The sequence below is a fragment of the Meles meles genome, chromosome 16, assembly GCF_922984935.1.
Source record: "Meles meles chromosome 16, mMelMel3.1 paternal haplotype, whole genome shotgun sequence".
Classification (NCBI taxonomy): domain Eukaryota; kingdom Metazoa; phylum Chordata; class Mammalia; order Carnivora; family Mustelidae; genus Meles; species Meles meles.
The window spans coordinates 33,790,079-33,805,565 of NC_060081.1; the positions used below are offsets into that span (position 1 = coordinate 33,790,079).

Sequence of the window (15,487 nt, forward strand, 5' to 3'; positions counted from 1 at the left end):
TCAGTGGCCTCACTGTGCTGCATGTGGGGCTGATGGAGAGAGGCTTACCTCATGGGACAAGTAGAAGGCCGCGATGCCTAAAGGCCAGAAGCAGCAGAGCATGGAGAAGACGCTGAGGCCCAAGTGGTCCCTTGGGGGCATCATGAGGAAGTTGTCCTCGCTCTCTGTGTCACTTGAGTAGTCGCTCTGCAAGAGAGAAATGGGCAGGGATGGGACAGAAGAAGAGATCATTAACAACTGAGTCACTCTACAATGCCCCAAATGTGGGTGTCGAAACTGGGATGGTCACTGATGTTACTGTGCGGTGATAGGAAGGAAGATTCCTTCCCCGAGAAAGGAAGAAAGGAAGGCCCCAGTTAAGGAGATCTTTATCAAGAACAGGAGGAGAAAAATCCCAAGTACTCGGCTCTTGGATTCCATAGAAGATCAAATCCAAAAGAAATCCATTATTTCACAGATCTTTGGTATCCAGGGAAACAGGGTGGGGACAGAAGTTTAATCTACACGAGGATGGGATGGGCACATTCAGAAGGCACACTCACCAGCATGTGGACTCCTTTCTTTTTTCCAAGACTTCAAACTGGTTTACAGGGCTAGGCAGGGGCCGCATGGGGCAAGGGGACACTCCCTGAACCCCCTTCATTTCCTCAGACTCTGATCTGAGTTAGGACATTTCTGGGCCTAGAGTCAACCCTGGGTGTCCATGTTCCTTCCAGAGGAGCTGCTGGCTGCTTCATGAGAAAGCAGCTCTGTGATGAGGTCACTTGGCAAGCCCATGGGCTCATCCCAGGCCTGGCAGAACCTCCTAGGGAGTCTGGTGCAGGGCTCAGGGACTGGCACAGGGATTAGTAGAAGCAGCTCAGAAGACTCCAGCACTCACCAAGTATGGGAACCATGGATCAAACCTCCCTGCAGAAGGCTCCCTAGCTCCAGGATGCTAGACAGCTGGTGTCCCTCCACCACCCCCACCTCTAGATGTTGTGCCTACAGGATAGTTTTCGCCTCATGGGTTGTTCCATTCGTTGGGTCCCCATCATGAATCTTTTCTCCTCATTAAAACATGGCACACTTATGCTGGATCATCCAAAAACTAGGGCCAGTGTATCTCCGTGCTTATTTTATACAACGACAGAATCACATTTTACTCCAGATTTTGTTTCCTAAAAAAGAACCAGAGCATCTCTTCCTGAGAGGGTCATTAGCTTCCTCACTCCCTTTGCCAGCGCCAGAGGTGGTTAAACACACAGCCTCTGGCTGTAGGGTGGGCAGAGGCACTCGGCGCACACTGCAGACAGGCTGGTCTCTGCCTCAGGTGGCTTCAGGGCAGGCACTGACCTGAGGCCCCAAACACCCAGGTGGACACTGAGTGTGAGTAAGGCTTGTGCTATGTGGACGCCATCTCTGCCACGACCACCCCAGCGGTGCCGCTGTGTGCCGCCCCTGACATTCCAGTGCACAGACACAGATGAAGTCCCCAGGGGGCCATGGGTCCCTCCCTATTTGGGTTAACTAAATGCACGTATCACTGCCATTCAGAGCCTCCTGTCAGTGTGCAGACAGCCATGGGGCTGCAGGGAATTAATGGGAACTTCCCGTTAGTATTCTATTTCTGTGTCATTGAGGGAGAACAGGCACATTCTCTTGGTCTCATTCAAATCACAAACAAGGACCCTCTCCAGAGGCCCTGTGCTTGAAGTGTGCTATGCACTGTCTACACTGCCCCCGTCCACCCATCACACGTTTGCACACATGCACACCGCTCCCCTCCACCATGGGTCAGAGACTGGGAGGTATCCCTTGTCACAGGAGCTGGCTCCTTCCTGCCAAGTAAGTTCTCTACCCTAGGAAGACACTGGCCCATGGGATGCCAGCCACTCCACGAGTCTGGACCACGGGGCTTCCCCCAGACAGAGCCCAGTCTGTGAAATTGCTATGCTTTTCACTCTGTAGCACTGCTTTCCATAAGGTCTCTCAAACAATGAAAGGAAATGAGAATCATGGTCCTTATGACTGTCTGGAAATGGCACTGAGCCACCCCTGGAATGGACAATTCACAGGTGAGACCTGGGGCTGGAGGGCTGGCCAGGGAGAGGTGTGCATGTGTCAGTCTGCTGGGAAGCCAACATCTTTGATCTGAATGGAGGCGTGCAGTGTTCCAGGCTGAGCCTGGGTGTCTTCATGGCTGTGCGTCTCCAGACAAGCAGCCGCATGCCAAGGCTACCTTGGCCTCCAGACTCTCACTCTGGAAACAGGAGAGTGTCAGCACCATTGGGTGGCTTAGCCACAATGTAAAGGGTCCTCCGCACGAGGAGCTGGCAAGGTCTGGGAAGGGAGGCACCTGCAGTGACAGTCCCAGGGCAGGGGTGACCGTGACCAGAGAGCTCCTGGGAGAGGTGGAGGATCAGGTATAAAAGAGCAGCCACTTCTCCCAGAACTGGACACAGACACAGAGCTAATGAGCTTTTACACCAACCCATCAGGATGCTACAGGTGGAAGTGCTTGCACGTGGCCAACAACTCTGTCTATGGGTATTTTCGTTTCTTAGCTTTTGTAGGGCTTTTTGTTTGTTTCGGTTTACTAAGAGTTTTATATGCTTGCACTGGCTGGAATCTCACAGCAACTCTGGAAATAGGTGTAGTTACTATTTTTATTGCTATTTCTATTTTATGAAGGACAAGGCTGGGCTCTGAGAGCTAAATGTCTTGCCAAATCCCAGAACTGCCCAATCGGTGGCCACTCCTTCCAGAACTCTGTAGTGTAAGCTGTGCTGGACAGCAACCCCTGCTGAAAGCAAACCCCGTTTTGGCTCAGGTGCATCTTGCCCAAAGGTGAGGTGTCTTCTCTGCCCTGCCCACCCCAGGGATCCCAATGACTTGTCTGGACTGGTCTGTTTCATGGCAGCAATAGGGTGGCCAGGGAGAGTAGAGGGCAGTGAGAGCTTCCCCAGGCACGTGCCATGTGAACTGTTGCCACAGACCACATAGGTATACTGAGATCCAACTTCCATTTTTGGAATCTGCTTAGAATCTCACCGCAAGCCCCTGAAGCAAAGAATTAGATTCCAGGGCACTCCCCCCAAATCTTCACAGATTTTTATTTAGAAGCATAAGAGAACGACACTCTGTAAATTGTAAAGTTGTGGCTACATGGTACCAAAATAATTAGTCAATTTTGATTAAAATAGATTTTAAAACTTCAGGCAAATTACAGGGCAGACAGAAACAGCCCGGTTCAGTTTATGTTCTGTCTTCCATCGGCGGCTGTTCTGTGGGTATAAGTGGCCGTGGGCATCTTGCCACCAACAAGGAGGAGAGGAGATTAGAAGAGGCCAGCCTGGGTGAGGCTGCGTAGATACCAATAAACCAAATAGGGAAACACACACAACCACCAGCACCAAGAAATTCATCACGCACAGCAGCTGTTCCTAAAAATCCTTCATGGGTCATCAGATTAGAGAACTGCAAGGAAGACTGACAGCATTCTGAGGGGGCTTACCGTTCCTGCGGGAGCCTCCTCTGTGGCAGCCGGCATGAGCGGGCACAGGCAGAGGAAGGGGCTGTTGAGTCCCTTGGTTCTGCCTGTTGTCCACCGGCACCCCACACAATGGGCCCATTCCCTGCCCAGTTCTAACACCTCTACTCAGAGCGACAGCTCTTGTCCCCTTGGGGTTTTCTTCCTTAGGATATTTTAATAAAATCGTCATAATGCCAGGCATGATGCCCTGTGTTTCACACATCCCAATTCACATGGCTATGTGAGCCTGGACTGTGAGGATGCCATTTTCGGGGTGCAAAGCTGGGCTCTGGTGTGTCATTTGGAGTCACTCTAGACCTCACATAAGTTCTCCTGTCCACCCACTCTGGGCCTTAAATTGCCCTCCAATCCCCCCCCCAAATTCTGCTTGCTCATCTGGCACGCTGTTCTGTGTGGGGCACACAGAGCAGGATGGGACAGAAGATGGGTGGTTCGAATGCAGGGCTCCCCACGGAGGGTCACTTTCCAGGGATGTAGGGGTGTTTGTACAAGAGTGTTCTTAACAGCACTGTTTAAAAACAGCAAAATCCCAGAAGAATTCTACATAGAATTCTATAGATTCATGGAAAATGATGATATAAATGTTTACTTGTTGCCCTAGAAAGATGTTTATAAAAACGCAAATGAAAAATTAGAGTAGAACGTTAGAAATTAGATGATTCTGGATGGTGAGGGCATTGGTGATTTCTTTCTTTCTGCATGTCTGGGCTTTAGCATTTTCCTACAAGCAAGGTCATTTGATAATGACAATGGTAAAGGTGCAGACCTGCTAATAGGTGCAGCGCCTTCTGCCACTCCTTCCTTTTCACATGGAATCCTGTGGAATATGGTTTCTCTGAGATTTGGTGTAGAGAAATCGCATAACGTGGGGGGCCCGGTGCCCAGAGAGCAGCTGGCAGAGCAGGGTCAGAACGGAACACAACACCCAAGCTTGCTGACTGAGACGGGTCAGTCAGAGATGGGTCTGACCTGCGCTCATCCCTGGCTCCTTGGGCTTGTCTCACTGAGGTCAAGACCAGAGGCCTCCAAGCAGCCAGCAGCGCACATGGGCTGACTAGCCTGGCAGCCATAGTCACACGGATCTACTGAAACTGAGATTACCTAAAATCAAATACTCCTAATGATTAGTTCCTCAGCCAAACCACAAGCCACGTGCTCAGCTGCCACGGGTGGCTAATACCTATAGCTGACAGCGCAGTGTAGACTATTTGCAACAGTTCAGAAAGTTCTATTGGACAGCACTATCTTGCAAGATCTGACTCCTATTGACTCTGACCTCACTGTCTTTCACCCACAGGAACTCTGTGCCATTCCTGCAATACGCTCAGTGAGTACCTGACTCAGGGCTTTTGCACTTGATGCTCCCTCAGCCTGGAACTCTCTACCCCAGAGACACAGAGACACACATGACCAACTTCCTCACTTCATCTGGGGCTTTACTTAAATGCTATTTCTCATTATAACTTCCCCAGATACCCTATAAGACTGCCATGCTCTCCCCCACGACTCTCCCTTTTCCTGCCTGGTGTGTTGCCTTTGCACCACAGGTGGCATTGACTTCTTTACTGTTGGACTCTCTTCCTTGAAGCATGAGGAGGGCAGAAAGTTTTGCATCTTTTGCTCACAGCTGTATCCTGAGTGCTCAGAGCAGTGCCAGGCACATTGTGTGCCCACAAAGCATGTGCTGAGTGAAAGAATTCACATGTGCACGTAGCCAGCACTGACAGTACCAACTGAAGCAAAAAAATCTCCCAGGATTTGCTTAGAGAGCACTGGAATAACCAGGGGATTCGCTCCATTTGGGCTCTTGGTGCCCATGAATATACTGCCTCCAGCCCTGCTTCCCACCTTGGCTCCTCTCCTTTCCCCCTTGAAGTGCCTTCCCTATGCCATCCAGGGTCCACATCCTAACCATTCATTTAGGGGAGACCACAGGGAGGGTGGGGGAGAATGATGACTTGGTCAGGTTCAGGGCTGTCCTACTTAGGGAAGCGGACTAGCAGAACGAAGAAGGCAGCACAAGTATGCAGGCAGGGGGATGCCATTCCCCCACCCTCTGTGTGCCTGCCAGAGTCAGACCCAGCGTTCTGTGGTCTTACAGCTGGCATGGAGTGTGAGATCCCCCATCCACATCAAATTATTCACTAATTCTTTGGGGCACATAATTTAATTTCTCCTACTAGGCAGTAATTGTCTTATAAATAGAGGTTACTTGCTGCATCGGTGAAGTAGGGGCAAGAATAAACCAACAAAGTTTTCTGCTTTAACACGTAAGACGGCCTCTTCAGGCACTTCTGGGAAGTGCTTGTCTGTTTGTTTTCCTTTGTGTGTGTGTGTGTGTGTGTGTGTGTGTGTGTGTGTGTGTGTGTGTGATGTTAGTTACCATAAAATACATCATGAGTTTTCGATGCAGTGTTCCAAGATTCATTGTTTATATACAGCACCCAGCGCTCCATGCAATACTTGCCCTCCTTAATACCCATCACCAAGCCAGCACATGCCCCCACCTCCCTCCTTTCTAAAACCTTCAGTTTGTTTCCCAGAGTCCACAGACTCTCATGGTTCACCCCGCCCTCTGATTTCCCCCAACTCACTTTTCTTTCCCTTCTCCTAATGTCCTACATACTACTCCTTATGTTCCACAAGTAAGTGAAACCATGTGATAATTTACTTTCTCTGCTTGAATTATTTCACTCAGCATCATCTCTTCCAGTCCCATCCATGTTGATACAAAAGTTGGGTATTCATCCTTTCTGATGGCTGAGTATTATTCCATTGTGTATATAGACCACATCTTCTTTATTCATTTGTCTGTTGAAGGGCATCTCAGCTCTTTCAATAGTTTGGCTATTGTGGACATTGCTGCTATGAACATTGGGGTACATATGGCCCTTCTTTTCACTACATATTTATCTTTTGGGTAATTATCCAGGAGTGCAATTGCTGGGCCATAGGGTAGCTCTATTTTTAAATTTTGAGGAATCTCCACACTGTTTTCTGAAGTGGCTGCACCAACTTGCATTCCCACCAACTATGTAAGAGGGTTCCCCTTTCCCCACATCCTCTCCAATGCTTGCTGTTTCCTGCCATTTTAATCTTTTCAATTCTAATATCCAGGATCTATAAAGAACTTCTCAAACTCAACACCCAAAAAACAGATAATCATGTCAAAAAATGGGCAGAAGACATGAACAGACACTTCTCCAATGAAGCACTTGTTTGCTGTGTGTGTTGTTTTATTTGGATAGCTCAGTGGAGAATGGAGCAAAGGGACAGAAAGAGCCCCACTGCTTCTGGGCTCCCTAAGGAAGCCTGTGTGGGAGAGGGAGTGGAAGGGAGGAGATGAGATGGTAGGTGGGGGTGGGCACAGTCCTGGGGCACTGCTGAGGGAGAGCAGCAGGGTAGAGAGCAATCCAGAAAGGATCCCAAGTTCATGTCTGTCATCCCATCCTGGCGCTCAGCAAGGGCCAAGGAATTTGTGAGTTCAGTATTTGGGAAACAGCCCAGACAAGGAGCAGGGCAGATTATGAAGGCAGAACCTTGGCCTTGCCCCAGTCTCTTTCAAGTATGAAATATTCAGAGCACATGCTTCACAGAGCAGCTCCTTACTGCCCTGCATGGTGACAGCCCAACGCAGGTGTGACCAGATTTTCCCCAGCAACATTCAACAGACATTGCTCTAAAGCTCATGCCCTGGTTCCTCTTTGGAAGATGAAACTATGTGCAGTCTCAGTAAAGTATCATGTGTACTTCACACTCTATTCTAATTCCTAAAATCTGGGAATTCAATTATTTTTTTGTTAATCAACTTCCCAATGATTAGGGGGAGTTGATCTCTTCAGTAATGACAATCAATGCTTTTCTTTTCAGGGTGGAACATCACATTGTCCATGCCATTGCACATGTTGCATTGTTTTCCACTTATTAGGGAGGTGCTTCCATGCTACGTTTCATGCAGCGGGCTGGGGGCCTCCTGAAAGTCAGTCCTCAGACCCCAAATTACCTGCACCTAAACAACTCCACCTCTTCTTATATTCATGTTGGGTTCCCAAGTAATTGTTTATAAAACAAATAGCTCTCAGCTGAAGGAGGGAGGGAGGGAGGAAGGAAGGAAGGAAGGAAGGAAGGAAAAGACTGAAAATGAGGGAATTAATGCATCACTCAGAAGTAAACTCCCCCCCCCCCCCGGGTAGTTTCTGGAACAATATTCACCTAATGATTTTATATTCCTTGAGGAGGGAGGTATTTTTAGAAGATGATAATCCGATTAAGAGTGTAGAAATATGAAATTTTTCTGAAGATGGGGGAAAAAATTAATTCAGTTAGCTCAGAAGTTAACTTCTCAGTTAAATTCTCAGTTAACTCAGAAGGGATATCCAATACCATCCCAGCGTCATCCGTGGTCCAGGACGAATGAGACCCAGTTCCCATAACCCACAGTCCGGGATACCTCTGTGTAAACAGGCACACACAATGCAGAATCAGCCACCGCTCAGCACTCACTTCCCACCTTGCCTGTCTCTTCGGGAAGCTCCAACTTTGATTCCAGCGTTATAGAGGATTGATCATAAGTAATGTAAAGAGACTATTTGCAAGGAGACTGAGGAACAGACCATCACTGTCTGCAAATGTGATGGCAAATGGTGGAAACTAAATGGACACCCATTGCTGGGTCACCTCTAAGAGCCATGTTCTTTGTTCTATTTCTTCTAAGTTTGTTTTCTCCTTTCTGGTGGGGGCTTCAAGTCTTAGATCCTACTATAGTCCCATGAAGGCTATATTCCCATGGTCAATAGATTTGATTTATCTGATAATTTAATTCCCTTTAAAAAGTTTCAGCGTTTAAGGGCAGGCATCTGGTGTCCAGAGGGTGACTCCAGGAAGAGTCTTGGCCAGGCTTCAACCGGCATTCATTAAGAAGCCAGGGAGCTTCTTGGTCCTCTTCTCCTGAGGGGCTATGGAGAACACCTGCTACAGAGCCTGTGGAGAAACTTAGGATGTTTGTAGACACCCTAACAGTTTGAATCAGGGCAATGCTAGATGGAGCAAGACTACCACACCCAACCAACACCTAGGAGGGGTGAGGAGATAGTGAGGAAATTAAAAAGTACCATCAAGTTTATTATTAGTTAGGCTGTGGGGAAACAAGCTGATTAGGATGCAAATTGGGCCCACAAGGAATGTGGGTATCCGGGATGATAAATCTCATTCCTGCTAAATAAATAAGCACAAAGCACAATATGCATCATGTGTGTAAGACTTGGTGTAAAATAACACCCCACGAATGAGGTAAAACTGATCTGGACACAGCAAGCAATCACTGTGTGTTGGTAATTAGGTTACTTTTTCACCGTCACGTTTTTGTGTTTTATCCACAGTGTGGATATAAACTGAATTGTACACTAGACTTCAGATTTTGTGAAGAAATTTAGATTTCCATCTGAAGGCCCCTTGCTTGTGAAGGACCTGGGGGCAACACGTGCAAAGGCCCTGGGTCAGGAGCACTGTACACAGACAAGGCTCTAGAGAGTGAGATAGAAAATGGTGTGAAGTGGGAGCAAAGAGGTGCTCACAGCCAGACCATGCAGAGTACTGGCCTTTTTCCACAGCTTGAGAAAACTAGGGCTTATTCAGTATCAGGAAATAAACAGGAAGCTAATGTTTTATGGCTAACCCAGAGGTTTGGTTTACCCAGCCCTAGCATGTCTAGTTAGCATTAACTGCTGACCCCGTTTCTAAAGGGGCATCCCTGCTTCTAATCTGTGCTCTTTGCATGTGTGATTTTTCTCCACAGAAAAGCTGTGTACATCATTGCATAAGGTGATGATTATCCTTTTTAGACCATCTTGCTTCTAGTCTACATTACATTTGTCTGAGGAATGCAAAACATCATCCACCGAGTCCTCACTGGTTTCAGAAGGAAAGTCCAAGTAGTTGAAACAAGGTGGATTTGAATTGGTTTAAAGGTAAAGGGGGGAACTAGGACTGATCTCTTAGCCCAGCGTCTTTGCCGCTATGGTCCTCCTCACTCTCAGAGGCCCTCATGCGTACGGCCGGCATCTGAGATGGCGTACCACCTGAACTTCATGACCTGGGCATTCACCCTGCCTCCCCCTAGTCCAAGTGGAATTATGCTCAACCTCACTCACAGAAAGGATGAGGAAAACTACACTAAGAAACCATTTTCCACCTATTGAGTTGTCAGAAATTAAAAAGTACCATCAAGTTTACTATTAGTTAGGCTGTGGGGAAACAGGCTGATTAGGATGCAAATTGGTACGACCTTATGAAGCATGTTTGTCAATGTAACACAATTAAACTTGTGTTTATTTTGGATCTGTAATCTCACTTCTAGGAATGTATCCTGAAGGTTCACCTCCAGTAGTATGAAAATACATACACTTGAAGTTATTTGCTACAGCATTACATGCAATTATAAAGTACTGGAGATGAATGAAATGCTCATTCAAAGGAGAATGCTCACATAAACTGTGATACATCCACACCATGGAATGCAGTGAAGCTTAAAACAGCATGAAGGGCACCACTGTGAGCTGACTGGACTGAAACTGAGAGTATCTATTTCCATCAACCTATAACACACAGTTATATAGATAAGTTTATGTAATATATGCACATAAGTATTTCCCAGCTCAGTCTGCTAAGAGTGCCTGGAAACAGCAATCCTCCTCCCAGGGGCAGTGAGCAGACTGAACACCCAGATGTTGGTTTCTAAATACCATTCTCCAATAAAAGCAGCCAGGGTTCTTTGGGGGAATGGTTGATTTCATAGCTAGGGTTGCCAAAATAAAAGATACATCTAAAAGAGCTTGTTGTACTAGGAAATGATGATAAAGTTGATTAAGGAATGATGAGTTACATCAAAAGGACACAGAAGCCGAATTGAAAGGACTGTCAAGAATATAAAAAAGTAAGCATCATAATAAACACAAAATAAATACTGTAATAAATGGAAGAGTAACCCATTGAATAAAATAAGAATCAATGACTCAGCCTGAAATAAAATTCTAAATGAGGGAAACAATAAATATGGGGTAAGGGAAAACTGTTTCATGGTGGAATGCCAACTAATAAATACAGAAGGAATTATGGGATTACCAGTTACGGGAGAATGCTAAAACTAGTAGAATAACTAGTGAGATACAGGATGTCACCATAGTCTCCTAGTACTACCCTACAAGATACTGATTGACTGCAAAGAAACACTATCTCTTGGCCAGTGAGAACATTGGCTAGCACCATCTCGTCAACAGGTGACAAAATTATGGGTCACAATGACACCATGTGCCTCCTGATGCCCTGTGCAAGGAAGGGCATGGGCTTGCTTCTGAGGTAGTCTTGCCCAAAATGCAGGAGTCAAAAACTGTGTGATCCAAAGAGCCAAATTGTGGAAACAGCTGAGATGTCCATTGACAGATGAATGGGTAAAGAAGATGTAAATGGGTAAAGAAGATAATATATGCAATGCAATATTATTCAGCCATCAGAAAGGATGGATACTTAACCATTTACATCAACATGAATGGAACTGGAGGGTATTATACTGAGTGAAGCAGGTCAATCAGAGAAAGACAATTATCATATGGTTTCACTTATACATGGAATATTAGAAACAGCCCAGAGGATCGTAGGGGAAGGGAGGGAAAACTGAAGGGAGAGTCATCAGAGAGGGAGAAAAACCATGAGAGACTATTAACCATAGGAAACAAACTGAGGGCTGCTGGAGGGGATGTGGGTGGGGGGATGGGGTAACTGGGTGGTGGGCATTAAGGAGGGCATGTGATGTGATGAGCACTGGGTATTATATGTAACTGATGAATTATTCAACACAAAATCAGAAACAAATGGTGTGCTATATGTTGGCTAATTGAATTTAAACTTAAAACACACACACACACACACACACACACACAAACCCCCCCTAAAACCTGAGTGGGTCAAATACATGGATTTTTCTCAATAAATACAGTACTGTAAATGTATTTTCTCTTATGATTTTCTTAATAAGGTTTTCTCTAGCTTAATTTATTATAAGAATACAGTATATAATGCATACAACACACAAAATGTGTTAATAGTTGCTGTTATCTCTTTTTTTTTTTAAGTTTATGTTATCTTGAGGCTTCTGGTCAACAGCAAGCTATTTGTTGTTTCATTTTGGGGGAGTCAAAAGCTGTATGTAAATTTGTGACAATGCGGGGTCAGTACCCTACCCTTCGTGTTGTTCAAAAGTCACCTGTATATGGATAGAGACAATGATGAAGGAAGTATGGGGAACTATTGAGACTGAAGAAAACAGGATGACAAACATACATATACTGGTCTTGAAACTTTCCTGTATTCCTAAAATTATTTCAAAAATAAAAAGTGAAAAAAATATATTTCCTATCTATGCCATTTTAGAAGGAGAAAACTGTACTTTAAATTGATTTTTTTTTTCCTTTGAGGATTATGCATTGCATACATTGTTTTCTTTTTTCAGTTGTGCTTTAATGGAAACACTGCGAGCATTATGGGAAAAAGATGGAAAAATGTTGAATTCACTTTTTTCATGAAACATGAGTTTTTCCATTGAAATTTGGTATTCTATCAAACTTGTCCTTTTCATGCTTCCTCAGAGAAGCTACTTATGGTGTTTTGGTATCACACACCTGCCCACAGGAGCATAGCGCGTCAAACACCTCAGAGATGTCGCCGAACTAAACAAGGCCAATGGGGCTTCCAAAATAAAGCACAGACATCATGCAAAGTCAGAGGTATCATCTCACAGGACAGGGCAACTGTGCCACTGCTAGGGGCCAAGGGAGCAAAAGACTCCTGAGGAATCTGGCAAAGGATGGCTCATTAGTGCCCACAGTGAGGCTATTTACAGGGGAATCCCAAACTCAGGAGCTCAGAGAAAAACAGTTAATGAAATTTCAGGCCATGGAGGGTGAGGAAGGACCAGCTAGGAACAAGAAGAGCCTGGCAGAATGTGAGTCCTCCTAAGCTTATGGGAAAGCTTGGGGTAATGAGACATCATCCATCCAAACTATCCATCTACCTAGCAAACAGTCTACATGTCTCTAGTAAGAGATTATTCTAGATGCTATGGGAGGGGTGCAGGTGAACACCACAGCACTCCTTCTTTTAAGAGATCACGGGTCATCATCTCTGCTCCCCCTAACTTGTCCAGCCTTGTTCTCCACCCCAGCGTACCAGAAACCTCTTTTGCTTGAGAGAGAGGCATGCCTGTCTTGTTCCAGAATGTGTAGAATGGGGATCCCCCACCTGACTTGTTCAATGTCTCTTCTATCCTCTCAGAAAAAAAAAGATTTTACTTACTTATTTGACAGACAGAGATCACACGTAGGCAGAGAGGTAGGCAGAGAGGGGAAGCAGGCTCCCCGCTGAGCGGAGAGCCGGTTGTGGGGCTCCATCCCAGGACCCTGGGATCACGACCTGAGCTGAAGGCAGGGGCTTTAACCCACTGAGCCACCCAGGTGCCCCAATAAATAAAATCTTAAAAAAAAGAATATTTTCTAAACCAAAGGTTGCTTCTGTGCAAAATCCAATTATAGTAAACCTCTGACTACATATCAAGGGACTGACAGGGGTGTATTAGATAATCAGATGTCAGCCATTTAAAAAAATCATTAATTTCCCCATATTCTTATTGTTCCTAAATATTCTGCTTTACTGAAAGGAATCTAAGTTGTATCTAAGTTGTATTTTTAGTTAGTTTTTGAAACCTATAGAGAGAATGTTAAAATTCATTAGCAATGACCTCATACAATATGTATACGTGTGTATGTATATATGTGTATAAGCACGTATAAACTATTTCAGTGTGTGTGCAATTGAAACAATTTTAGACTCACATAAAAGTTTCAGAAATAGAATAGAGTTCCTGTAGAAATTGCAAAGATAGAACAGAGAGTTCCCACATACCCTACAGTGCCTCTTACATAACCGCAGCACATGACCAAAACCAGGACATTGACACGGGAACAAAGCTAAATCAGAGACCTAATTGGATCTCAAAGCTTGGCCAGGCCCTTTTTTGTTTGTTTGTTTCTGATCTATAGGCCTATGGGTTTGCTGCATGTGTAGATTATGTAACTACTACAACAATCAGGATATAAAGAAGGTCCCATCACTCCAAAAAACTCCTTGTTATTGCTGCCTTTTTATAGTTACCTTTCTTCCCTCAACCTGAACCCCTGTAAACCACAGAGCTGCGCCTGCTGCTACACTTTTGTCCTTTGGAGAATGTCAGAGCAATGGAATCAGACAGTATGCCCCCATTAGAAACTGGCCTTCTCTGCTCAGCACAATACCTGTGTGAATCAGCAACGTATTCCTTTTATTTCTGAGTAATACGGCATGATAAGGAAGTGCCACAATCCATGAATGAAGCCTATCCATTCATCCACTGGAGGATGTTAGTTTCTAGGTTTTGGTTATTACAAATAAATGCTATGATGTACACAAACAGGTTTCTGTGCAGACATAAGTTTTCATTTCTTTAAAGCAAATACCCAGGAGTGGGATCGCTGCACCAAACTTTGCCAGCATGGCTGTAGTCTTCTGCATTCCTACAGCGATGAATGAGAGTTCGTGGCTTCATCCTTCCCAGCTCTTGAAGTGTCTGTGGCTTGCATGTCAGCCATTCTAACAGGGGTGCCCTGTGTCTCATCATGGTTTGAGTCTGTGTGTCCCCAATGGCTAATGATGTTGAATGTTTTTTTCTGCTTACCTGCTATCTGCATACCCCTATTTGAGGAAGTGCTTGTTCAAATCTTTTGCCCTTTTATTTTTTTTAAAAGATTTTATTGACAGATTATTAAAAGATTTTATGACAGAGAGATAGAGAACACAAGTAGGCAGGGTGGCAGGCAAAGCTGGAGATGGAGAAGCAGGCTCTCAGGCTCTCTGCTGAGCAGGGAGCCCGATGTGGGACTTGATCCCAGGTCTTGGGATCATGACAGGAGCCAAAGGCAGCTGCTTAACCGACTGAACCACCCAGACGCCCTCTTTTACCCTTTTAGAAGTTAGATTGCTTTATTTCCTACTTTTGAGCTTAGAGAGTTTTTAAATATACTCTGGATACACATTCTATGTCAGACATGTGATTTGCAAATATTTTTCTTGCAGTCCTCAGCTTGTCTGTTCATTACATAAAGCATCTTTTTTCAGAGTAAATTTCTAATTTTGATGAAGTCAAATTTATCTATCCTTTCCCTTAGGGATTGTGCTTCTAATTTCACATCTAAAAACTCTTCACCTAACTCTAGGTTACAGAGATTTCCTATGTTTTCCTCTAGACTTACACATTTCACATTTAAATGTGAATGTGACAGTCCATTTCTTTTTCAGAGAAAAGTTGCCACCATTTGTGCAGTAAATTAACTCAACCACAAAAACACATTGGCCTGTCAACACAAACCCCAGAAATAAAATATGACCCTGGGTTTCATATATGATAATTGTGAAACAGAACGTTAAGAGTGGATTAATGAATAAATGGGACAGAGACAACAGCTTTCTTATTCCTTGCATCAACATGCACTCCAACGGATAAAATGTGCATGGCAGTGGAAATAAGTATATAGAGAATCCACACATCCTTCACTCAGATTCTACTATTGTTATCATTATTCTACTGACTTTATGATACAGTTACCAATTTGTTCATTCTTCTATCCATCCATCACTTCATCTAACCTTTGTTTGGATGCATTTCAAAGTAAGCTGAAGACATCAGCACACTCCCCCTAAACACAGGCAGCATGCATGTCACCAACAGAGGTTCGGTATTTGTTTTCCAAAGTAAAATTGACAAAAATTGATTTTCTAGAAAACTTCTGATTTAGGTAATTTAAACAATATGACTCAAAGATACCAGTTAGTTATTATTGTAGAACAGGAAAAAAGTATAGGATTTATAGC

General features: G+C 44.8%; 1 protein-coding gene across 3 annotated transcripts in view; it reads right to left on the reverse strand.

Annotated features, from left to right (window-relative positions):
* Nucleotides 1-15,487, reverse strand: part of SYNDIG1 (synapse differentiation inducing 1) — a 191,311-nt gene that overhangs the window by 68,793 nt on the left and 107,031 nt on the right. For all 3 annotated transcript variants that reach the window (XM_045980286.1, XM_045980284.1, XM_045980285.1), the window contains exon 3: nucleotides 49-186. In XM_045980286.1, coding sequence (XP_045836242.1) covers nucleotides 49-186 — 138 coding nt within the window. The remainder of the gene's footprint in view (nucleotides 1-48; nucleotides 187-15,487) is intronic.